Raw genomic sequence first — 19806 nt, 5'->3', positions numbered from 1 at the left:
TGGCTGCACCAGAGTTGATAAATGCTTTAAGTTCATGGGTTTGAGACTCCCATGACAAGGAAGCTGTGAGCATTACACAATTAGGGGAAGCTGACTAAAGAGAGAACTGACCCGTTAGGACTCCCCTCCCAGCTGACAGGTCTCCTCTTTTACCAGATGCTTGGAACATGCCGCCCGGAAATGTCCTGGATCACCACAATAGAGGCAGGAACCTATTCTCTTGCGCTGCTCTCGTTCCTCTGAGACAGGTGCATGGGCCCCAGTTGTATAGGCTGCTCCATGGACAGGGTGCTGGGTGGTGAGGGAGAGAGAGAGGAGAGGCAGTGATCAGATGGCGTGTAGGAAGCTTGAGACATTCTTTTCCTGTGTCACTCAGTTACACAGTCATAAACTCGAATAGCCAGATTAATCAGGTCATCCAGACTTTCCTGCTCATCACAGACAGCAATCTCATGATGGACCCCTGCGTTGTCCACGCTGGAAGGCAGTGATAAGAGATCTCTCAGTCCATCCTGTCCCTACGGAATTTGATTGCAGAAGCCCTCACTGTTCCTCCGCCTTGGCACAGATCCAAGATTTGGTGAGCAGCCTCTTGACCAGAATCAATCTGGTGAACCTTCTTTGTACTCCCTCTATGGCAAGAATGTCTTTCCTCAGATTAGGGGACCAAAACTGCACACAATACTCCAGGTGTGGTCTCACCAAGGGCTTGTACAACTGCATAGTACCTCCCTGCTCCTGTACTTGAATCCTCTTGCTATGAATGCCAGCATACCATTCGCCTTTTTCACCGCCTGCTGTACCTGCATGCCCACTTTCAATGACTGGTGTACAATGACACCCAGGTCTCATTGCACCTTCCCTTTTCCTAATCGGCCACCATTCAGATAATAATCTGTTTTCCTGTTCTTGCCACCAAAGTGGATAACCTCACATTTATCCACATTAAATTGCATCTGCCATGAATTTGCCCACTCAACGACCTATCCAAGTCACCCTGCATCCTCTTAGCATCCTCCTCACAGCTAACACTGCCGCCCAGCTTCGTGTCATTCGCAAACTTGGAGATGCTGCATTTAATTCCCTCGTCTAAGTCATTAATATATATTGTAAACAACTGGAGTCCCAGCACTGAGCCTTGCGGTACCCCACTCGTCACTGCCTGCCATTCTAAAAAGGTCCCGTTTATTCCCACTCTTTGCTTCCTGTCTGCCAACCAATTTTCTATCCACATCAATACCATACCCCCAATACCGTGTGCTTTAAGTTTGCACACTAATCTCCTGTGTGGGACCTTGTCAAAAGCCTTCTGAAAATCCAAATATACCACATCCACTGGTTCTCCCCTATCCACTCTACTAGTTACATCCTCAAAAAATTCTATGAGATTCAGCAGACATGATTTTCCTTTCACAAATCCATGCTGACTTTGTCCGATGATTTCACCGCTTTCCAAATGTGCTGTTATCACATCTTTGATAACTGACTCTAGCATTTTCCCCACCACTGATGTCAGGCTCACCTGTCTATAATTCCCCGGTTTCTCTCTCCCTCCTTTTTTAAAAAGTGGGGTTACATTAGCCACCCTCCAATCCTCAGGAACTAATCCAGAATCTAAAGAGTTTTGAAAAATTATCACTAATGCATCCACTATTTCTTGTGCTACTTCCTTAAGCACTCTGGGATGCAGACCATCTGGCCCTGGGGATTTATCTGCCTTCAATCCCTTCAATTTACCTAACACCACTTCCCTACTAACATGTATTTCCCTCAGTTCCTCCATCTCACTGGACCCTCTGTCCCCTACTATTTCCAGAAGATTATTTATGTCCTCCTTAGTGAAGACAGAACCAAAATAGTTATTCATTTGGTCTGCCATGTCCTTGTTCCCCATGATCAATTCACCTGTTTCTGACTGTAAGGGACCTACATTTGTCTTAACCAATCTTTTTCTTTTCACATATCTATAAAAGCTTTTACAGTCAATTTTTATGTTCCCTGCCAGCTTTCTCTCATAATCTTTTTTCCCTTTCCTAATTAAGCCGTTTGTCCTCCTCTGCTGGACTCTGAATTTCTCCCAGTCCTCAGGTGTGCCGCTTTTTCTGGCTAATTTGTGTGTTTCTTCTTTGGAATTGATACTATCCCCAATTTCCCTTGTCAGCCACGGGTGCACTACCTTCCCTGGTTTATTCTTTTGCCAGGCTGGGGTGAACAATTGTAGTTCATCCATGTGATCTTTAAATGCTTGCCATTGCTTATCCACTGTCAACCCATTAAGTATCATTTGCCAGTCTATCTTAGCTAATTCACCTCTCATACCTTCAAAGTTACCCTTCTTTAAGTTCAGAACCTTTGTTTCTGAATTAACTATGTCACTCTCCATCTTAATGAAGAATTCCACCATATTATGGTCACTCTTACCCAAGGGGCCTCTCATGACAAGATTGCTAATTAACCCTTCCTCATTGCTCAATACCCAGTCCAGAATGGCCTGCTCTCTAGTTGGTTCCTCGACATGTTGGTTCAGAAAACTATCCCGCATACATTGCAAGAAATCCTCTTCCTCAGCACCCTTACCAATTTGGTTCACCCAATCTATATGTACATTGAAGTCGCGCATTATAACTGCTGTTCCTTTATTGCACGCATTTCTAATTTCCTGTTTAATGCCAACCCCAACCTCACTACTACTGTTAGGTGGCCTGTACACCAGGGGTCCCCAACTTTTTTCGCACTGCGGACCAGTTTCATATTGACAATATTCTTGTGGACCGGCTGACCGGGGGTGGGGGGGCGGGCGTAGGGTTGCCAACGGACGAGAGTAGCAGTCAAATACGCTGGGTTTACCCCGAGAAAGACTACAATGACCATGAAGCTTCGCGCGGGCACCAGCGCACATGCGTGTACGGTTTTTTTCTACAAATCGTTTTTGGCAATTCTGTTCGGGGGGGGAGGGGGGTCTTAATCACGACCGGAATATCGGTGATAAGTGGCTAATACACTCAATTTCCTTTCTAAAAGGGTTTATCTAACGAATTCAATATTAAGCACACAGTGCATATTTTCCTCGCATGAATATAGTGGTAAGTCAATTGTCAGGGGAGCTTGAAGTAAGTTTTGAATGAACTTCCAGTAGAAGTGGTAGAGGCAGGTTCGATATTATCATTTAAAGAAAAATTGATAGGTATATGGACAGGAAAGAAATGGTGGATTATGGGCTGAGTGCAGGTCGGTGGGACTAGGTGAGAGTAGCGTTCGGCACGGACTAGAAGGGCCGAGATGGCCTGTTTCTATGCTGTAATTGTTAAATGGTTATATAAGTCAATAGCATCATAACATTTTACGTAATATTTGGATATTAAACACGCAGCGCATATTTTCCCCTTATGAACATATAAAATCATTGCAACACACCAATATCGCTGAATCAGTGGGAGCCCTGGGCTTGTTTCCCTGCAACAAGACGGTGCCATCGAGGGGTGATGGGAGACAGCGATACTCGAAGGAGGTTCCTTATGTCCAGTCTATTCCACAATTTAGTTTTCATTGGATTCATTGCAGAGATATGTTGGAAATGGAAGCAACGTTTTCAGTGCCTTCGTGGCTATCTCAGGATTTTTAGCCTTGACTTTGATCCGGAATGCCGGCAGAGATGTTATGTCAAACAGACTTTCCAGCCCGCCGTCATTTGCAAGCTTGAGGAGTTGATCTCCTTCCCGCGCTGACATGGATGACGCGCGGGTAATGACCTCGCATGCGTAATGGCTCAACAGTGGACATGACAAGGAATGAGGAAAGGTGCAGCTGACTCCTATCGCCAAATCATATCGCTTCCTTATGGCCTGGTAGCGCATGCTTTGCGGCCTGGTGGTGGGGACCGCTGCTGTACACAACTCCCACCACGTTTTCTGACCCTTAGTGTTATGCAGCTCTACCCATATCGATTCCACATCCTCCCTGCTAATGTCCTTCCTTTCTATTGCGTTAATCTCCTCTCTAACCAGCAATGCCACTCCACCTCCTTTTCTTTCATGTCATCCCTCCTGAATATTGAATATCCCTGAATGTTGAGCTCCCATCCTTGGTCACCCTGGAGCCATGTCTCTGTGATCCCAACTATATCATATTCATTAATAACTATCTGCACATTCAATTCATCCACCTTGTTACGAATGCTCCTTGCACTGACACACAAAACCTTCAGCCTTGCTTTTACAACACTCTTAGCCCTTATACAATTATGTTGAAAAGTGGCCCTTTTTGATTTTTGCCCTGGATTTGCCGGCCTGCCACTTTTACTTTTCACCTTACTACTTTTTGCTTCTACCCTCATTTTACACCCCTTTGTCTCTCTGCACTTGTTCCCATCCCCCTGCCACATTAGTTTAAATCCTCCTGAACAACAGTAGCAAACGCTCCCCCTAGGACATTGGTTCCATTCCCCCCCAGGTGCAGACCGTCCTGTTTGTATCGGTCCCACTTCCTCCAGAACTGGTTCCAATGCCCCAGAAATTTGAATCCCTCCCCCTTGCACCATTTTCAAGCCATGTATTTATCTGATATATCCTCCTATTTCTACTCTGACTAGCACGTAGCACTGGTAGTAATCCAGAGATTATTACCTTTGTGGTCCTACTTTTTTGTTTATCTCCTAACTCCCTAAATTCACCTTGTAGGACCTCATCCTGTTTTTTACCTATATCGTTGGTACCTATTTGCACCACGATCACTGGCTGTTCACCCTCCCACTCCAGAATGTTCTGCAGCCGCTCAGAGACATCCTTGACCCTTGCACCAAGGAGGCAACATACCCTCCTGGAGTCTTGCTTGTGGCCGCAGAAACGCCTATCTATTCCCCTTACAATCGAATCCCTTAAAATGACTCACATCACTGTCTTGTGTTGTGCGAATATATGAGGAACTGATAAAAAGAAATTGTTGGTTATTAGGAAAAGCATTCAGCCTCGCTCTTTAAGGAGCTGGGAATGGAAAGTTTACCAATCAAGTACTATGCCAATAGGAATGCATAGATGACTTCACAAATTTTTAAGAAATGGCAGATGAGTTGGGATATGGAGCTGCAGCGGAAATCAAGCAAAATTCTTCTGGAATTTCTGCCTGCCAATACAACATCCTTGATGAAACTAATGGATATGAAAATCAGAAAAAATTTAAAGTTGTATCATGGAAATTTGGTCGACCACATTCTCAAAGCAATTGAAGAAAATCTGTTGACACCTTCTTCAACAGCCAAGGAAGTGAGTGCAAGAGTTAACCTTTTACAGGCAGTACAGTTTGTCAGTGATCGTTGGTAAGAAAGAAGCAGCAAGACTATTCAGAACCAATGTTCCCTCTAACCTGTGTGCATGCACACACCTTTTGCTACTAGCGCACAAAGGAAATTAAACTGCGCACAAAAGGTTCACCTTCTACCTTGTTGGCATGATCAATATATTTCACGTCTGTACAGAATCTCATTTCCTTTTCCAGTTTCTGGTGCTGACAGTGTTGGTAATGTGGAATTTGCAATGATTTGTTAGCAGATTTTAGAACTGGCTTATTTATACTGTTTTTATTGAAGAATTTATTCAGTGCACATATGTTGTCACTGGGCAAAAAAATTGCATAGCATAAGACTTTTGCATACACTGGTCATTAAAAATTAGAGGGAATGTCGTTCCAAACTGATTGGTTCACTGCAGTTTCAATCATTCAGGCTTGGAGATGCCAGAAATGGCTGGGAGTGAAAAGGAATGATTTCACTACTTCAATAAATTATGAACTGCGCAGAATGAAGGTATCAACAATCATCTTGAATGTTACAATGATAATGAAAATTTGGGGGATGCAATCATTGAAAGCTTTATATCAAAGCACTAAAGAGGGGAATGTGAAGATGAGGAAAGTGATGAGGATGACACAACTGAACCTGAGCTAATGACTACACAGTAGAGACAGTTCCACACATGAAGGCCAAGAGTTGAACTTGGCTATTAGAGACACACGCCATTTGGAGCACCTTATAGCACCTTATCCCCACTACCACTCCAGCTATGGCAACCTTGGGATTGTACAACCCTGGGCTGTAGTATTCTTCTTCTTCATGTGCCTTGCACGTTACATGCTTGAGTGATCACGTCTTTCCACATCGAACGATCCCACGCAGTGTCAATGATATCTGGCACACTTGGATCTGTTAGTTCTTTCACAGTGTCCATATATTTTCTTCTTTGTCTTCCTCTTCTGCGTTTCCCAGGCATACGGCCTTGTAATGTAAGGCATTCTATTTCTCCCTTTCTGATGACATGTTGCTATAGTCTACTCAATTGAAATATGAGGTGTTATTCTTTTATTTTGCACTTACCCTGACTGTGGCAGTGGAGAAGCTGAGGCCATGGAGTAAATGTATACTGCTGGAGGAGTTCAGCTTCTGTACAGGCAAAAGGGCAGCCTTTAGTGTTCTCCAGTGCCACTAGTTCTGAACCCTTTGTTATCTCTTTCTTGCTTCCATTAAGTGAACCTCTTCAGAGGTCTTGCCTTTTCATTCCATATAGGACAACTTCATTTGTCACAAGCTTGTATGATCTGGTATATGGGAGTGTCAAGTCACCATCACCTGTAATGGTATACCTTTTCCAAGTTCCATCTGCCATGCCATAATACTTCCAAAGATGAGGGCGACATCCTTTTGATCTTCTACGTTATATCTGTCTTGATAGTTTGGACTTATCACCTTCAGAGACCATTTCTCAGCACACTTCAATGTCATCTTAGCTTCCATCAACATCACATGATTTTGGTCTAACTGTATCACCTTGAGATTTTTGCCCTGTTCCCGAAATGCCCTTACCTCAACACCTTAGGTTAGATATACATCAACAATGTTCCTTCTACGCAACAAGTTAGTTTGAAATCAGGTACATTATACTCATCTGGTACACTGAATACAATTCTGTCTATTCCCGGATGCCTCATCTTATCCTCTCCATGTTACAATAATGGCATCTTTAATGTAACAATTATTTTCTATTTCACAACATACGGACTTATCCCCATACACTCGACAGTTCTTTAACAACCACTTGTGTTGTTCTCCACAATAATTGCAATATCTAAGTGATTTTGGTAATGCTTTTTCCCATTTTGCTTTATGTTCCTGAAATTCACTGCAAGTACTTCCTGCTGTTGGCCATCGGGTAAGAATGGATGGCTTTGCATGTGCGCACATGTGCTTATTGGAGTTAACATAAGGTCCCTCCCTCAGAAAGGCTTCCTGGATTCATCAAATAATCTCATCTCTGATGAATGAGTTTTTCCCAGTCTGTGAAATTGCAACAATCTGCTAACAGCCTTAGCTCATTTTAGAAGGTATCAGAGGATTTCTCTCTTTTCCTGGTTGACAGTAAAAAAAATAACAGCAATATTTAACTGATTCATTTCTAGATGAGATACAATGTGTTTGCAGTGTATTTAACAGAATCTCCAGGGTCGTATTTGAGGGTTTTGTGGTATGGTACAATTTCCCCTGTGATCAGTGAAGTGCAATAACATCTTTCCTTCTCATCTGGTCTGGTTTATCTGCCCTGCAGAGCACAATATGAAATATAAACTGTTGCTTGCTTAGTTACCATTGTTTAGATAGGTTATGAATAAGTATTCATAAAATATTCATAAAATGAGAAACTGTATAAGTATTTTGCATCAGTCTTCACTGTGGAGGACACTAGCAGTATTGTGGGAGCTCCAGGTGTCAAGAGGCATGAAGTGTATGAAGTAACTAGAGAGAGGGTTTTTGGGAAACTGAACGGTCTGAAGGTAGATAAGTCACCCCAGAGTTCTGAAAGAGGTGGCTGAAGAGATCGTGGAGGCATTAGTAATGATCTTGGTCAAGAATCACTAGACTCTGGAATGGTTCCAGAAGACTGGAACATTGCAAATATCACTCCACTCTCCAAGAAGGGAGAGAGGCAGATAAAAGGAAACTATAGGTCAGTTAGTCTAACCTCAGTGGTTGGGAAGATGTTGGAGTCGATTGTTAAGGATGAGTTCTCAGGGTACTTGGTGTCACATGATAAAATAGGCTGTAGTCAGCATGTTTTCTTCAAGGGAAAATCTTGCCTGACAAGTCTGTTGGAATTCTTTGAAGACATAATAAGCAGGATAGACAGTGGAGAATCAGTTAATGTTGTGTCCCTTTTTGACTGACTGCCAGTGACTAGTGGTGTTCCACAGGGGTCTGTTTTGGTACCAGTTCTTTTTACTTTATATGTCAGTGATTTGGGTGATGGAATTGATGGGTTTGTTACAAAATTTGAAGACAATATGAAGATAGCTGGAGGAGCAGGAAGTTTTGAGGAAATAAAGAGGTTACAGAAAGACTTAAACGGATTAGGAGAATGGGCATATAAATGACAGATGGAATTCAGTGTCAGGAAGTGTATCCTTATGCACTTTGGTAGAAAAAATAACAAGGTTGTTTATTTTCTAAATGGAGTGTAAATACAAAAAACTGTGATGCAAAGGGATTTGGGAGTCCCTGTGCAGGATTCCTGAAAGTTTAATTTGCAGGTTGAGTCTGTAGTGAGGAAGGTAAATACAATGATAGTATACATTTCAAGAGGACTTGAATATAAAAGCAAGGATATAATGTTGAGACTTTATGAAGCACTGGTGAGACCTCACTTGGAGTTTTGTGAGCAGGTTTGGTCCCTTTATCTTAGAAAGGATGTGCTGGAACTGGAGAGGGTTTAAAAATGGTTCACAAAAATGATTTCAGGATTGAATGGCTTGTCATATGAAGAGCTTTTGATGTCTCTATTCAGAAGAATGAGGGGTGACCTCATTGAAACATATCGAATGGTGAAAGGCCTTGATAGAGTGGATGTGGAGAAGATGTTTCCTTTGGTGGGAGAGTCTAAGACCAGCAGACACAGCTTCAGAATAGAGGGACATCCTTTTAGAACAAAGATGAGGAGGAATACTTTAACCAGAGGGTGGTGAATCTGTGAAATTCTTTGCCACAGGTAGCTGTGGAGGCCAAGTCTTATTATATTTAAGGCAGAGGTTGATTGGTTCTTGATTAGTCAGGGCATGAAGGGATTTGGGGAGAAGGCAGGAGATTGGGACTAAGAAGAAAAATGGATCAGCAATGATGAAATGGCAGAGAAGACCTAATTCTGCTCTTATATCTTGTGATTTTGTGGTTATTTACCTGGGAATCCACTAGCTCAAATAGCTTTATTTCTACATTAATTGAATCATACAGTTCATTCTCCCAGGCCATGCATCCAGGTGCTTTCTCACACCTGATAACACTGGACAACAAATTTTTTCAGAAGTGTTGCTTCCTCAGAATTTTTGTTTGTTTATGATAGACTGCTTGAAGATGAACACAAATATAATTTCAGACTACTTGTATCACTTAGGAATTTGGAGAAACAACAAATTAACTTCTATTGAATATAATATGTTTAATTGCATAATAGTGCTGATGCTTTGCAGTAGTTCAACTAGGTTAAAAATATTTTGTTAATGATTTTCATTTGTACTGAGTGTCAGAGGCTTCTGGCTTAAGTGTCCAATAATAATTCACCAGCATCAATGGACTCCAGTTGCCCTGGTATCTTTTCTCCATGACTGCAATGTTCTGGTGAAACCTTTCACCATGCTCGTCACTAAAAGCACCAAGATTTGCAGGGAAGAAGTCTAAATGGGAATGCAGAAAATGTATCTATGGTGACATGTTGCATTTCATGGTTTTATATGCTTGAAGCATGCTTTCAACCAGCTGCATGTAATTTGGTGCTCTGCAGAGGCTGAGAAAAATGTCAACATCTTCCTTGAATGCCTTCCATGTGATTTTCTCCGGTCCCACTAGAAATTCTTCAAATTGCCTGTCATTGATGACCTGTTTGATTTGTGGACCAACAAAAATGCTTTTCTTAATCTTGGCATCAGTTATTCTAGGAAGCATCTGTCTCAAATATCAAAATCCTTCATAGTTATTTTTGTGCCTGGTGATAGCAAATTCCATCCTTACAGACCTGAACCCAATAATTATTACTAAAACCTGTCCTGCCATGTAGCAGCTGTGCCTCCTAAGCATGCCCGGACAATATAGGAGACTTTCCAGCTTACATTGTAGGCAACATTTTAATTGACTTGAATTATAAATTGAAATAATAAACATAAGTTTATTAAAAAATGGTGCGTGATAGGGAAATTTCATTGTGTTTTCATGATCAGTAGCCCAAAATTCATAAAATACACCTGAAGGTATTCAGGAAGCAAAATCTTTGTTGTCCAGTGTATCTAGCCTAAATTCCAAACTTCCATCATCTATTATTCCCCTAAGCAATTATCTTCTTTCAATCACTGTTAGTTAATAATTTAAACTAACCAATGTAAACAGTTTACTTCTCTCTCCTTCTCTCTCACTGCTTCTCCCTCCTTCTATCTCACCCTCTCTCTCTCTCACACTCTTTCTTGTCCCCATCCCTCCCTCTCTTATTCTCTCTCTGTCTTCTCTCTCCCTCTCTCTCCTCCCCTCCCTCCATCTGTCTGTCTGTCTCTCTCTTCCCCTCCCTCCATCTGTCTGTCTGTCTCTCTCTCCCTCTCTCCCTCTCCCTCTTGCTCTGTCACATCCTAGTTCCTCTTGAATTTCAGTACCTGCATTACCCACTAACGTGAAGATAGACAAGATATAAGGAACCATCCATACTGAGGTTATAGCTTGGAGTTCTACAGCTCTATAGGGCAAAATTCTTTGCAAATCTCTTTCACTTAATCTATTTATAAAATATCTTGGATTACACTGTACCTGTCATCAATTTTTCATGCACCTTCCATCTTAATAAACTTCTTATACGATTTCACCCCTGTACTACTTCTATACCTCCTGCAGTGTTGATCTCTAGGTACTGGTTTCTTCTTTATTTTTGCTACATTGTATTATATTCCTTATATGTTCATCAATGTCTAGAGGTGGTACAATTTTACAGTTCTTCACTTTTTTTCTTTTTGGAAATTCATTTCAATAAGCCCCCAACATCTGCTCTTTGAATGCATCCCATTCCTTTGATGTTGATTTTCCTTCAGGGGCTGTTTCACACCTTAGTTTAATGAAACTAACTTAAATCCAATTTGGAATGCTTTTTCATGACCCACCTTTTTCTCTTCTCACAACTATGTCGAATCACAAAGCAGATTTAAAAGAATGTAGGTTTCTCAAAATGTCTTAGCCAACATAACTGACTCAAAAGAGCAGAATTGATTGTTCATTTTCTCGATGAGAAAATATTTTTGGATGAATAATCTCTTGAGCAGTATAGTGATACTGTTGAAAAGATGCAAAATCTACTTCTTCATATTGCCCAAAACCATAAGCCAAATGTGATGATTGCTGTGGATAGAATTTTGTGTAACTTTTTTTCCTACCAGTTGTAGTTTAATTGGTTGTAAGGTCTTACGTGCATTGTAAAATCAGTAAAAGGTATAATGCAAGTAAAGACCTGATTTCTTTTGTGCACATACTGAGAAAAACAGTAATTCTGTGTGTAGCTGCTTCCCTAATCACATTCAAAATAGCACAATGGTAACATTCTAATGAAATGGATTCAGCATACAGAGCCTGAATAATGGCAAAAGCTCTCCACATTGTCTGTAGTATCAGATGCTTTCATGTCAGTTCAGTGGATAATAATATCATTAATAATGACTTAACATCATTTATTATAAATTGATTGGGGGAATTGTGGTATTTACTCAGCACTTTTGTATAAACAAGGCACCTGAAAGTCTTTTCTAACTGGCTGTTGGTTACTGATATTGAACTACATTTATTTTAAATGCCACCAGGAAGGTAATGCAAGCAGTTGCTTTTATTCATAAAAGTTGACTGTATGGCTTTGTTATGATAATAGAATGGAATCTTTCCATTCCATCACTAATGTTCCAGAGAGCTGGAATTAATCAGTTTGCTTGATCAAAGAATCAGCCTGTCTTGTTCAGCAGGATTTTAGAGAAAGATGTGCTCTGTGCATCAAAAATCGCAACAGAAATTTTTTTTAAAACATCCTATATTCAGCTCCAGTCCTAATAACAGGGGAAAAATAGCTGCATCTTTGTCTTCATGCTTCTATGGAAATGTATTAATACCAAATATAACTATTTCACCTAAACTTCAGAATTTCTTTCCCAAACATCCTTCTTCATCAGTTTACCCCTATCTAGTTAAAAGCATGAATGTAGAAAGGACACGCGTAAAATCATACAGTTATAAAATCATAATGATCATACAGTTATAAACTCATACAGCAGCCCAACAGGCCTTTCAGCCCATCAGACCTTTGCAATTCATCCAGCCACCTGTTTACACTATTGCTACTTTATCTTCCACCCATTCCCATGAAATAACCCCAGATTCTATCACTCACAAGCACACTGGGAGGAATTAACAGTGGCTGTCCCACATGTTTTTGGGATGCGGAAGGTGACTAGAAAATAAACAGAGGAAGCCCACATGGTCACAGGGAGAAAGTACGAACTCCAGCAAGACAGTACTGGAGGTCAGCGTTGAACCTGGGTAGCTAGAGTTGTGAGACAGCAGCTATCACGCACAAAATACTGGAGGAATTCAGCATCTATTGAGGGGAATAAAGAATGGATGTTTCAGGCCGAGGCCCTTCATGACAGCAGCTATACTATTGTGCTACCCTAGATCCTCCATTGTTTCCACATTCCCATCACTGTTCCCCAATTTTGCTGCTCACCTACACTAGGGGCAATTTATAGTGGCAAGTTAATCTGCCAACCTGCACCTCTTTCGGGTGTGAGAAGAAACTGAAGGAAACCCATATGGTCACAGGGAGAATATGTAAACTGCACACAACATCAGCAGTCAACACAAGTACTTCCTGCCTCAGCGTAGTCCAGCTCTTTTGCTTTGTGTTCAGCGTGTGAAGTGCAGATAATGCTTGAGTTCCAATAAAACTTCAATAGTCTACAATCTGACTATTCAGAAATCCTGAGGGTTTGCCACCTGGCTCACCAGATAGTGTTTTCCTGTGCTGCCTTTCCACTCACTCCCATGTTCCCTTCGCTTAAAGTAGTTATTCACAGTCCAGAAACGAAACATGCAAGGAAATGGACAGTTGACGTTTTGAGTCAAGCCCCTTCATCTGAAATGAGAGGGGAAATAGCTGGTCTGGTAGCTGTTTCCATGGTAGTTTAGCAGTTAGAGTGATGCTGTTACAACTTGGGGCATTCCAAAGTTTGGAGTTCAATTCCAGCACAGTTTTGTAAGGTGTCACTGTACACCCTCCATGTGGAATACATGGGTTTTTCCCGGCGCTCTGGTTTCATCCCAAAATCCAAAGATGTAGGGTGATGGTTAATCAGTCATTGTAAATTGCCCCGTGATCAGGTTAGTGTTAATCAGGGTTGAGGGATTGTTGGGCCAGCCTGGCTCGGAGGGCCAACTCTGCAGGGCATTGCTAAATCAATAAATAAAATTAAAATAGCTATATTGGCTATCCCCACTCCTGATTTTCAGTGCAGGTGAAGAGTCTCATCTCAAAATATTGAGTCTTCATTTTCCTCCACAAATACCACCTGATCCACTGAGTTCCTTGAGCATTTTGTGTATTCTGAGGTTGATGCAGACGGGAAGGTGCCAGAGAACAGGCTGTCTAGGCGACACACCCAGGATGCACGTAACTACTCTGCCCTATAGGATGCCCAATAGTCTCAGATCTGTTACAACTCAAAAGGAAAGAGTTGTGCTTCTGCTGGAATACCATGATGCCTGTAGTAAAATGTGATTAAATTGATTAAAAACATATTATGTTTATTTATTTAGAGATAAAGTGTGGGATAGGCCCTTCCGGCCCTTCGAGGCACGGCGCACCACCAGCAGCCTCTGATTTAACCCTAGCCTAATCACAGGACAATTTAGAATGACCAGTTAACCAGCTATAACTGGTACATCTTTGGACCATGGGAAGAAACCAGAGCACTCTGAGGAAACCCATACATTCCTCAGGGAGGATGTACAAGCTCCTTACGGAGGATGCTGGATTTGAACTCTGAATTCCGACGCTCTAACCTGTAATAAGACCATAAGACTTAGGAGCAGAATTAGACCATTGAGTCTACTCTACCATTCCATCATGGCTGATCCCAGATCCCAGTTAACCCCATACACCTGCCTTTTCGCCATATCATTTGATTCCCTGACCAATCAGGAAACGATCAACTTCCTTAAATATACCTACGGACTTGGCCTCCACTGCACTCTGTGGCAGAGCATTCCACATATTCACTACTCTCTGGGTAAAAAAATTCCTCCGTACCACTATTCTAAAAGGTCATCCCTCAATTTTGAGGCTGTGCCCTGTAGTTCTGGATGCCACCACCATAAGAAATATCCTCTCCACATCCATCTGATGTAGTCCTTTCAACATTCAGTAGGTTTCGATGAGACCCCCCACATTCTTCTAAATTCCAGTTGGTACAGGCCCAAAGCTGCCAAACGCTCCTCGTATGTTAACCCCTTCATTCCCGGAATCATCCTTGTGAACCTCCTATGGACACTCTCCAATGACAACACATCCTTTCTAAATAGAATCACTCAAGACTCTATGCTACTGTAATGTATGTAGTAATAGATATTTGATTTGACCCAAAATCAAATGACATTTAAACACACTATGCATGATTATCTAATACTAATGTTATGAAATGCTCTAATAGTCACCAGGGTAAAAATTGTACACAGTGTTCTAAAGCTTCCAATGCTGCATATTTTTAAGATGGAAACAATTGCAATGTTATGTGCTGTCAATCAAACTGAAATATATTCTAAGTCTGATTAAATGAAATCCAATGTTAAATGTAATCAAGTACATAGCCTTTAAGTAAAATGTAATCAAATCACAAAACAAAAACAGTTATTTCCTGTCACAGCGTTGACACATATTGCATGCTATTCATAACAAAAGATAAGCAATCAATGAATTCATGCAACGACGCAATCATTGCAGTAAGACAATGGAAATAGCTATGAGGTGAAATAATTAAAAACACATATGTTTTATAGTATGATAATGATTTAAATTTCTGTTGCTAAGCCACATGACTGTGCACCTAGCAGAGTTTCCTTTCCAATTATTATACATATTCACTGCACTATGTACAGAGAACCTTGTCAATCCTATTGTTAATTTCACTTAATATATCTTTTTTTCCTCTGTCATAGATCAAAATGTAATACATTTTTATTGCTCAAAGGAAGATAAATAAAAATCGTAAATCTGTAAATGCATTTATGCTTGAACACGTGTGCCCTTAAAACTGGGAGAGCAACTGCAGTTTAGATGGCTGGATAATTTTGTCACAAAGCAACACACACACAAAATGCTGGAGGAACTCAGTAGGCTGGGCAGGGTGTATATAAAAGTACAGTCGACGTTTCAGACTGAGACCGTTCATCAGGACTGGAAAGAAAGGGAAGTTAGTGTAAGAAGGTGGGATGGGGGTTGAGGAAGAAGTACAAGGTGGCAGATAACAGGTGAAACTGGGAGAGTGGAAGGGGGTGAAGTAAAGAGCTGGGAAGTTGATTGGTGAAAGAGATAAAGGACTGGAGAAGGTGTAATCTGATAGGAGACCACAAAAGACCATGGAAGAAAAGGAAGAAGGAGGAGCACCAGAGGGAGGTAATGGCCAGGTAAGGTGAGAGAGGGAAACAGGAATGGGGAATGAAGTGGGGGGGGGGGGCAGCAATTACCAGAAGTTTGAGAAATTGACGTTCATGCCATCAGGTTGGAAGCTACCCAGATGGAATATAAGATATTGGTGCTACTTGTCTTGCTGAGTTCCTCCAGCACTTTTTATGTGTTGCTTTGGATTTCAGCACATGCATATTTTCTCAAATTATGTCACAAAGTAAGGTGCATGTGCAATAGTGGGAATTACCACTCCGCTCCTCCCAGTAATATGTACATATGTGTATAGTGGATTTTTATTTAATATATCCCTTTACATTGTTGTCAAATTGAATTTCCTGTTTGGGCCCCTGTGATAACTTGAGGAATTCACAATTGAAAATGGCTCTGTAAATTTAAATTATTGTTAAATTCATGAACATGTGTGGATTACCATTTCTATACTTTTGAGTAAAAAAAAACGTGTGATTTCAGATCCCAGTGAATGCCAGCAATGCTGTTGCTTGTGCCCACCAACTGATGGTCTACACAGGAGAATCAGCAAGCTTCGTGGACATGATGGATGTTATTTTTGTGGCTAGAATAGTTCAGAAACTTACCGTCTTCGTGGATCAAGTCAAAGACGTAAAGTATCTTGTTAATGAGTTCCATGTACATGTCACGTCATACACCTTAATTTTCTCATTTCTCAATTCCTTTTTTAAAGTTATTAATGAGTTATGCTTCAGCAGTTACTTCCAGAAGAGCTTTATAGATTCTATCCTTTTCTGATGTGATCTTAAATTTAAAAAATTGCTATTTCACTAATCAGAACAAGTTGTCTATTCCGTGTTTTCATGAACCTAACAATTTGAATCATTTAAACTTATGGCCTCTGCTTTGAAAACATCCATGGTAACATAGGAAGAGGAATAGACAATTTAGCCTCCTCAAACTTGAACTAGTGCTTAGGGAGAACAGCCACACTTGCTGTTTTAGACTTCTCCGGTCACACTATCCAAGTAATCATAATGTTTCAGAATCAATATCAGGTTTAATATCACTGGCATATGTTGTGAAATTTGTTGTCTATGTGGCAGAAGTACATTGCAATACATAATAAGAGTGAAATAAATGTATTAAAGTAAGTGTATATATATTTTAAATAGTTAAACAAGTAGTGTAAAAATAAAAATATTGCGTGATTGTGTTCATGGGTTCAATGTCCGTTCAGAAATCGGATGTCGGGGTAAGAAACTATTCTTGAATCATTGAGTGTGTGCCTTCAGGCTTCTTTATCTCCCTCCTGATTACCAGACATGTCTTCTCATACGATTTCAGCATTCCAAAATGAGTTTTTCTTCTGAGTCATCCTAGTCAACGCTTGCTTTCTCATCAACATTCACTGAAGTTTTTCCCAGATGGAATGAATGATCATTGATCTGAAAGATTATTTCTGCCTCCATAGATACTGCCTGACCTGCTAAGTTTTTCTAACAATTTAGACAATAGACAGGTGCAGAAGTAGACTTCAAGCCTGCACCGCCATTCTGAGATCATGGCTGATCATCTACTATCAATACCCGGTTCCTGCCTTGTCCCCATAACCCTTGATTCCCCTATCCATAAGATACCTATCTAGCTTCTTCTTGAAAGCATCCAGAGAATTGGCCTCCACTGCCTTCTGAGGCAGCACGTTCCACACCTCCACAACTCTCTGGGAGAAGAAGTTCCTCCTCAACTCTGTCCTAAATGACCTACCCCTTATTCTTAAACCATGCCCTCTGATACTGGACTCTCCCAGCATCTGGAACATATTTCCTGCCTTTATCTTGTCCAATCCCTTAATAATCTTATATGTCTCAATTAGATCCCCCCGCAATCTCCTTAATTCCAGCATGTACAAACCCAGTCTCTCTAACCTCTCTGCGTAAGACAGTCCGGACATCCCAGGAATTAACCTAGTGAACCTACGCTGCACCTCCTCCACAGCCAGGATGTCCTTCCTTAACCCTGGAGACCAAAACTGCACACAATACTCCAGGTGTGGTCTCACCAGGGCCCTGTACAAATGCAAAAGGATTTCCTTTCTCTTGTACTCAATTCCCTTTGTAATAAAGGCCAGCATTCCATTAGCCTTCTTCACTGCCTGCTGCACTTGCTCATTCACCTTCAGAGACTGATAGATCTCTTTGTATTTCTCCCTTACCTAACTCCACACCGTTCAGATAATAATCTCCCTTCCTGTTCCAGCTCCCAAAGTGAATAACCTCACACTTATTCACATTAAACGCCATCTGCCAAGTTTCCGCCCACTCACCCAGCCTATCCAAGTCATCTTGAATTCTCCTAACATCCTCATCACATGTCACACTGCCACCCAGCTTAGTATCATCAGCAAACTTGCTGATGTTATTCACAATGCCTTCCTCTAAATCATTGACGTAAATCGTAAACAGCTGTGGTCCCAATACCGAACCCTGTGGCACCCCACTAGTCACCACCTGCCATTCCGAGAAACACCCATTCACTGCTACCCTTTGCTTTCTATCTGCCAACCAGTTTTCTATCCATGTCAATATCCTCTCCCCAATGCCATGAGCTCTGATTTTATCCACCAATCTCCTATGTGGTACCTTATCGAATGCCTTCTGAAAGTCAAGGTACACCACATCCACTGGATCTCCCGCATCTATCTTCCTGGTTACATCCTTGAAAAACTCCAAAAGATGAGTCAAGCATGATTTGCCCTTGGTAAATCTATGCTGGCTCGGCCCAATCCTATCACTGCTATCAAGATAATGCTGCTATTTCATCTTTAATAATGGACTCTAGCATCTTCCCCACTACTGATGTTAGGCTAACAGGGCGATAGTTCTCTGTTTTCTCCCTCCCTCCTTTCTTAACGAGTGGGATAATATTAGCCATTCGCCAATCCTCAGGAACGGATCCTGAATCTAAGGAACATTGGAAAATGATCACCAATGCATCCGCAATTTCCAGAGCCACCTCCTTTAGTACCCTAGGATGCAGACCATCTGGACCTGGGGATCTGTTAGCCTTCAGTCCCATCAGTCTACTCATCACCGTTTCCTTCTTAATGTCAATCTGTTTCAGTTCCTCTGTTACCCTATGTCCTTGGCCCATCCATACATCTGGGAAATTACTTGTGTCTTCCCTAGTGAAGACAGATCCAAAGTACTTATTAAATTCATCTGCCATTTCTCTGTTTCCCATAACAATTTCTCCCAATTCATTCTTCAAGGGCCCAACATTGTTCTTAAGTATCTTCCTTCTCTTCACATAACTAAAAAAACTTTTGCTATCCTCCTTTATATTCCTAGCTAGCTTGCATTCATACCTCATTTTTTCTCCCCATATTGCCTTTTTAGTTAAGTTCTGTTGCTCCTTAAAAATTTCCCAATCATCCGTCTTCCCACTCACCTTAGCTCTGTTATACTTCTTTTTTAATGCTATGCTATCTCTGACTTCCTTTGTCAACCACTGTGGCCACTTTCCCCCCTTTGAATCCTTCCTTCTCCGGGGGATGAACTGATTTTGCACCTTGTGCATTATTCCCAAGAATACCTGCCATTGCTGTTCCACTGTCTTTTCTGCTAGGATATCCGACCAGTCAGCTTTAGCCAGCTCCTCCCTCATGGCTCCATAGTCTCCTTTGTTCAACTGCAATACTGACACTTCTGATCTGCCCTTATCCCTCTCAACTTGCAGATAAAAACTTAACATATTATGGTCACTACCTCCTAATGGCTCCTTTACTTCAAGATCACTTATCAAATCCTGTTCATTGCACAACACTAAATCCAGAATAGCCTTATCCCTGGTCGGCTGTCGTACAAGCTGCTCCAAAAATGCATCCCGTAGGCACTTTACAAACTCCCTATCCTGGGGTCCAGTACCAACCTGATTTTCCCAGTTCACCTGCATGTTGAAATCCCCCATAACTACTGCGACATTTCCTTTGCCACGTGCCATTGTTAACTCCCTATTCAACTTGCACCCAATATCCATGCTACTGTTTGGGGGCCTGTAGATAACACCTATTAGGGTCTTTTTGCCCTTACTGTTCCTCAGTTCTATCCAC

At 41.4% G+C, this 19806-nt stretch overlaps 1 protein-coding gene across 2 annotated transcripts in view; it reads left to right on the top strand.

The window, feature by feature from the left end:
- Positions 1-19806, top strand: part of LOC134358990 (adhesion G protein-coupled receptor A1) — a 608347-nt gene that overhangs the window by 314046 nt on the left and 274495 nt on the right. For both annotated transcript variants that reach the window (XM_063071754.1, XM_063071753.1), the window contains exon 10: positions 16197-16346. In XM_063071754.1, coding sequence (XP_062927824.1) covers positions 16197-16346 — 150 coding nt within the window. The remainder of the gene's footprint in view (positions 1-16196; positions 16347-19806) is intronic.

Source organism: Mobula hypostoma, chromosome 19 (genome assembly GCF_963921235.1).
Source record: "Mobula hypostoma chromosome 19, sMobHyp1.1, whole genome shotgun sequence".
Lineage (NCBI taxonomy): Eukaryota > Metazoa > Chordata > Chondrichthyes > Myliobatiformes > Myliobatidae > Mobula > Mobula hypostoma.
The sequence above is the reverse complement of the archived record's forward strand: the minus strand, read 5'-3'. Positions and strand labels throughout refer to the sequence as shown.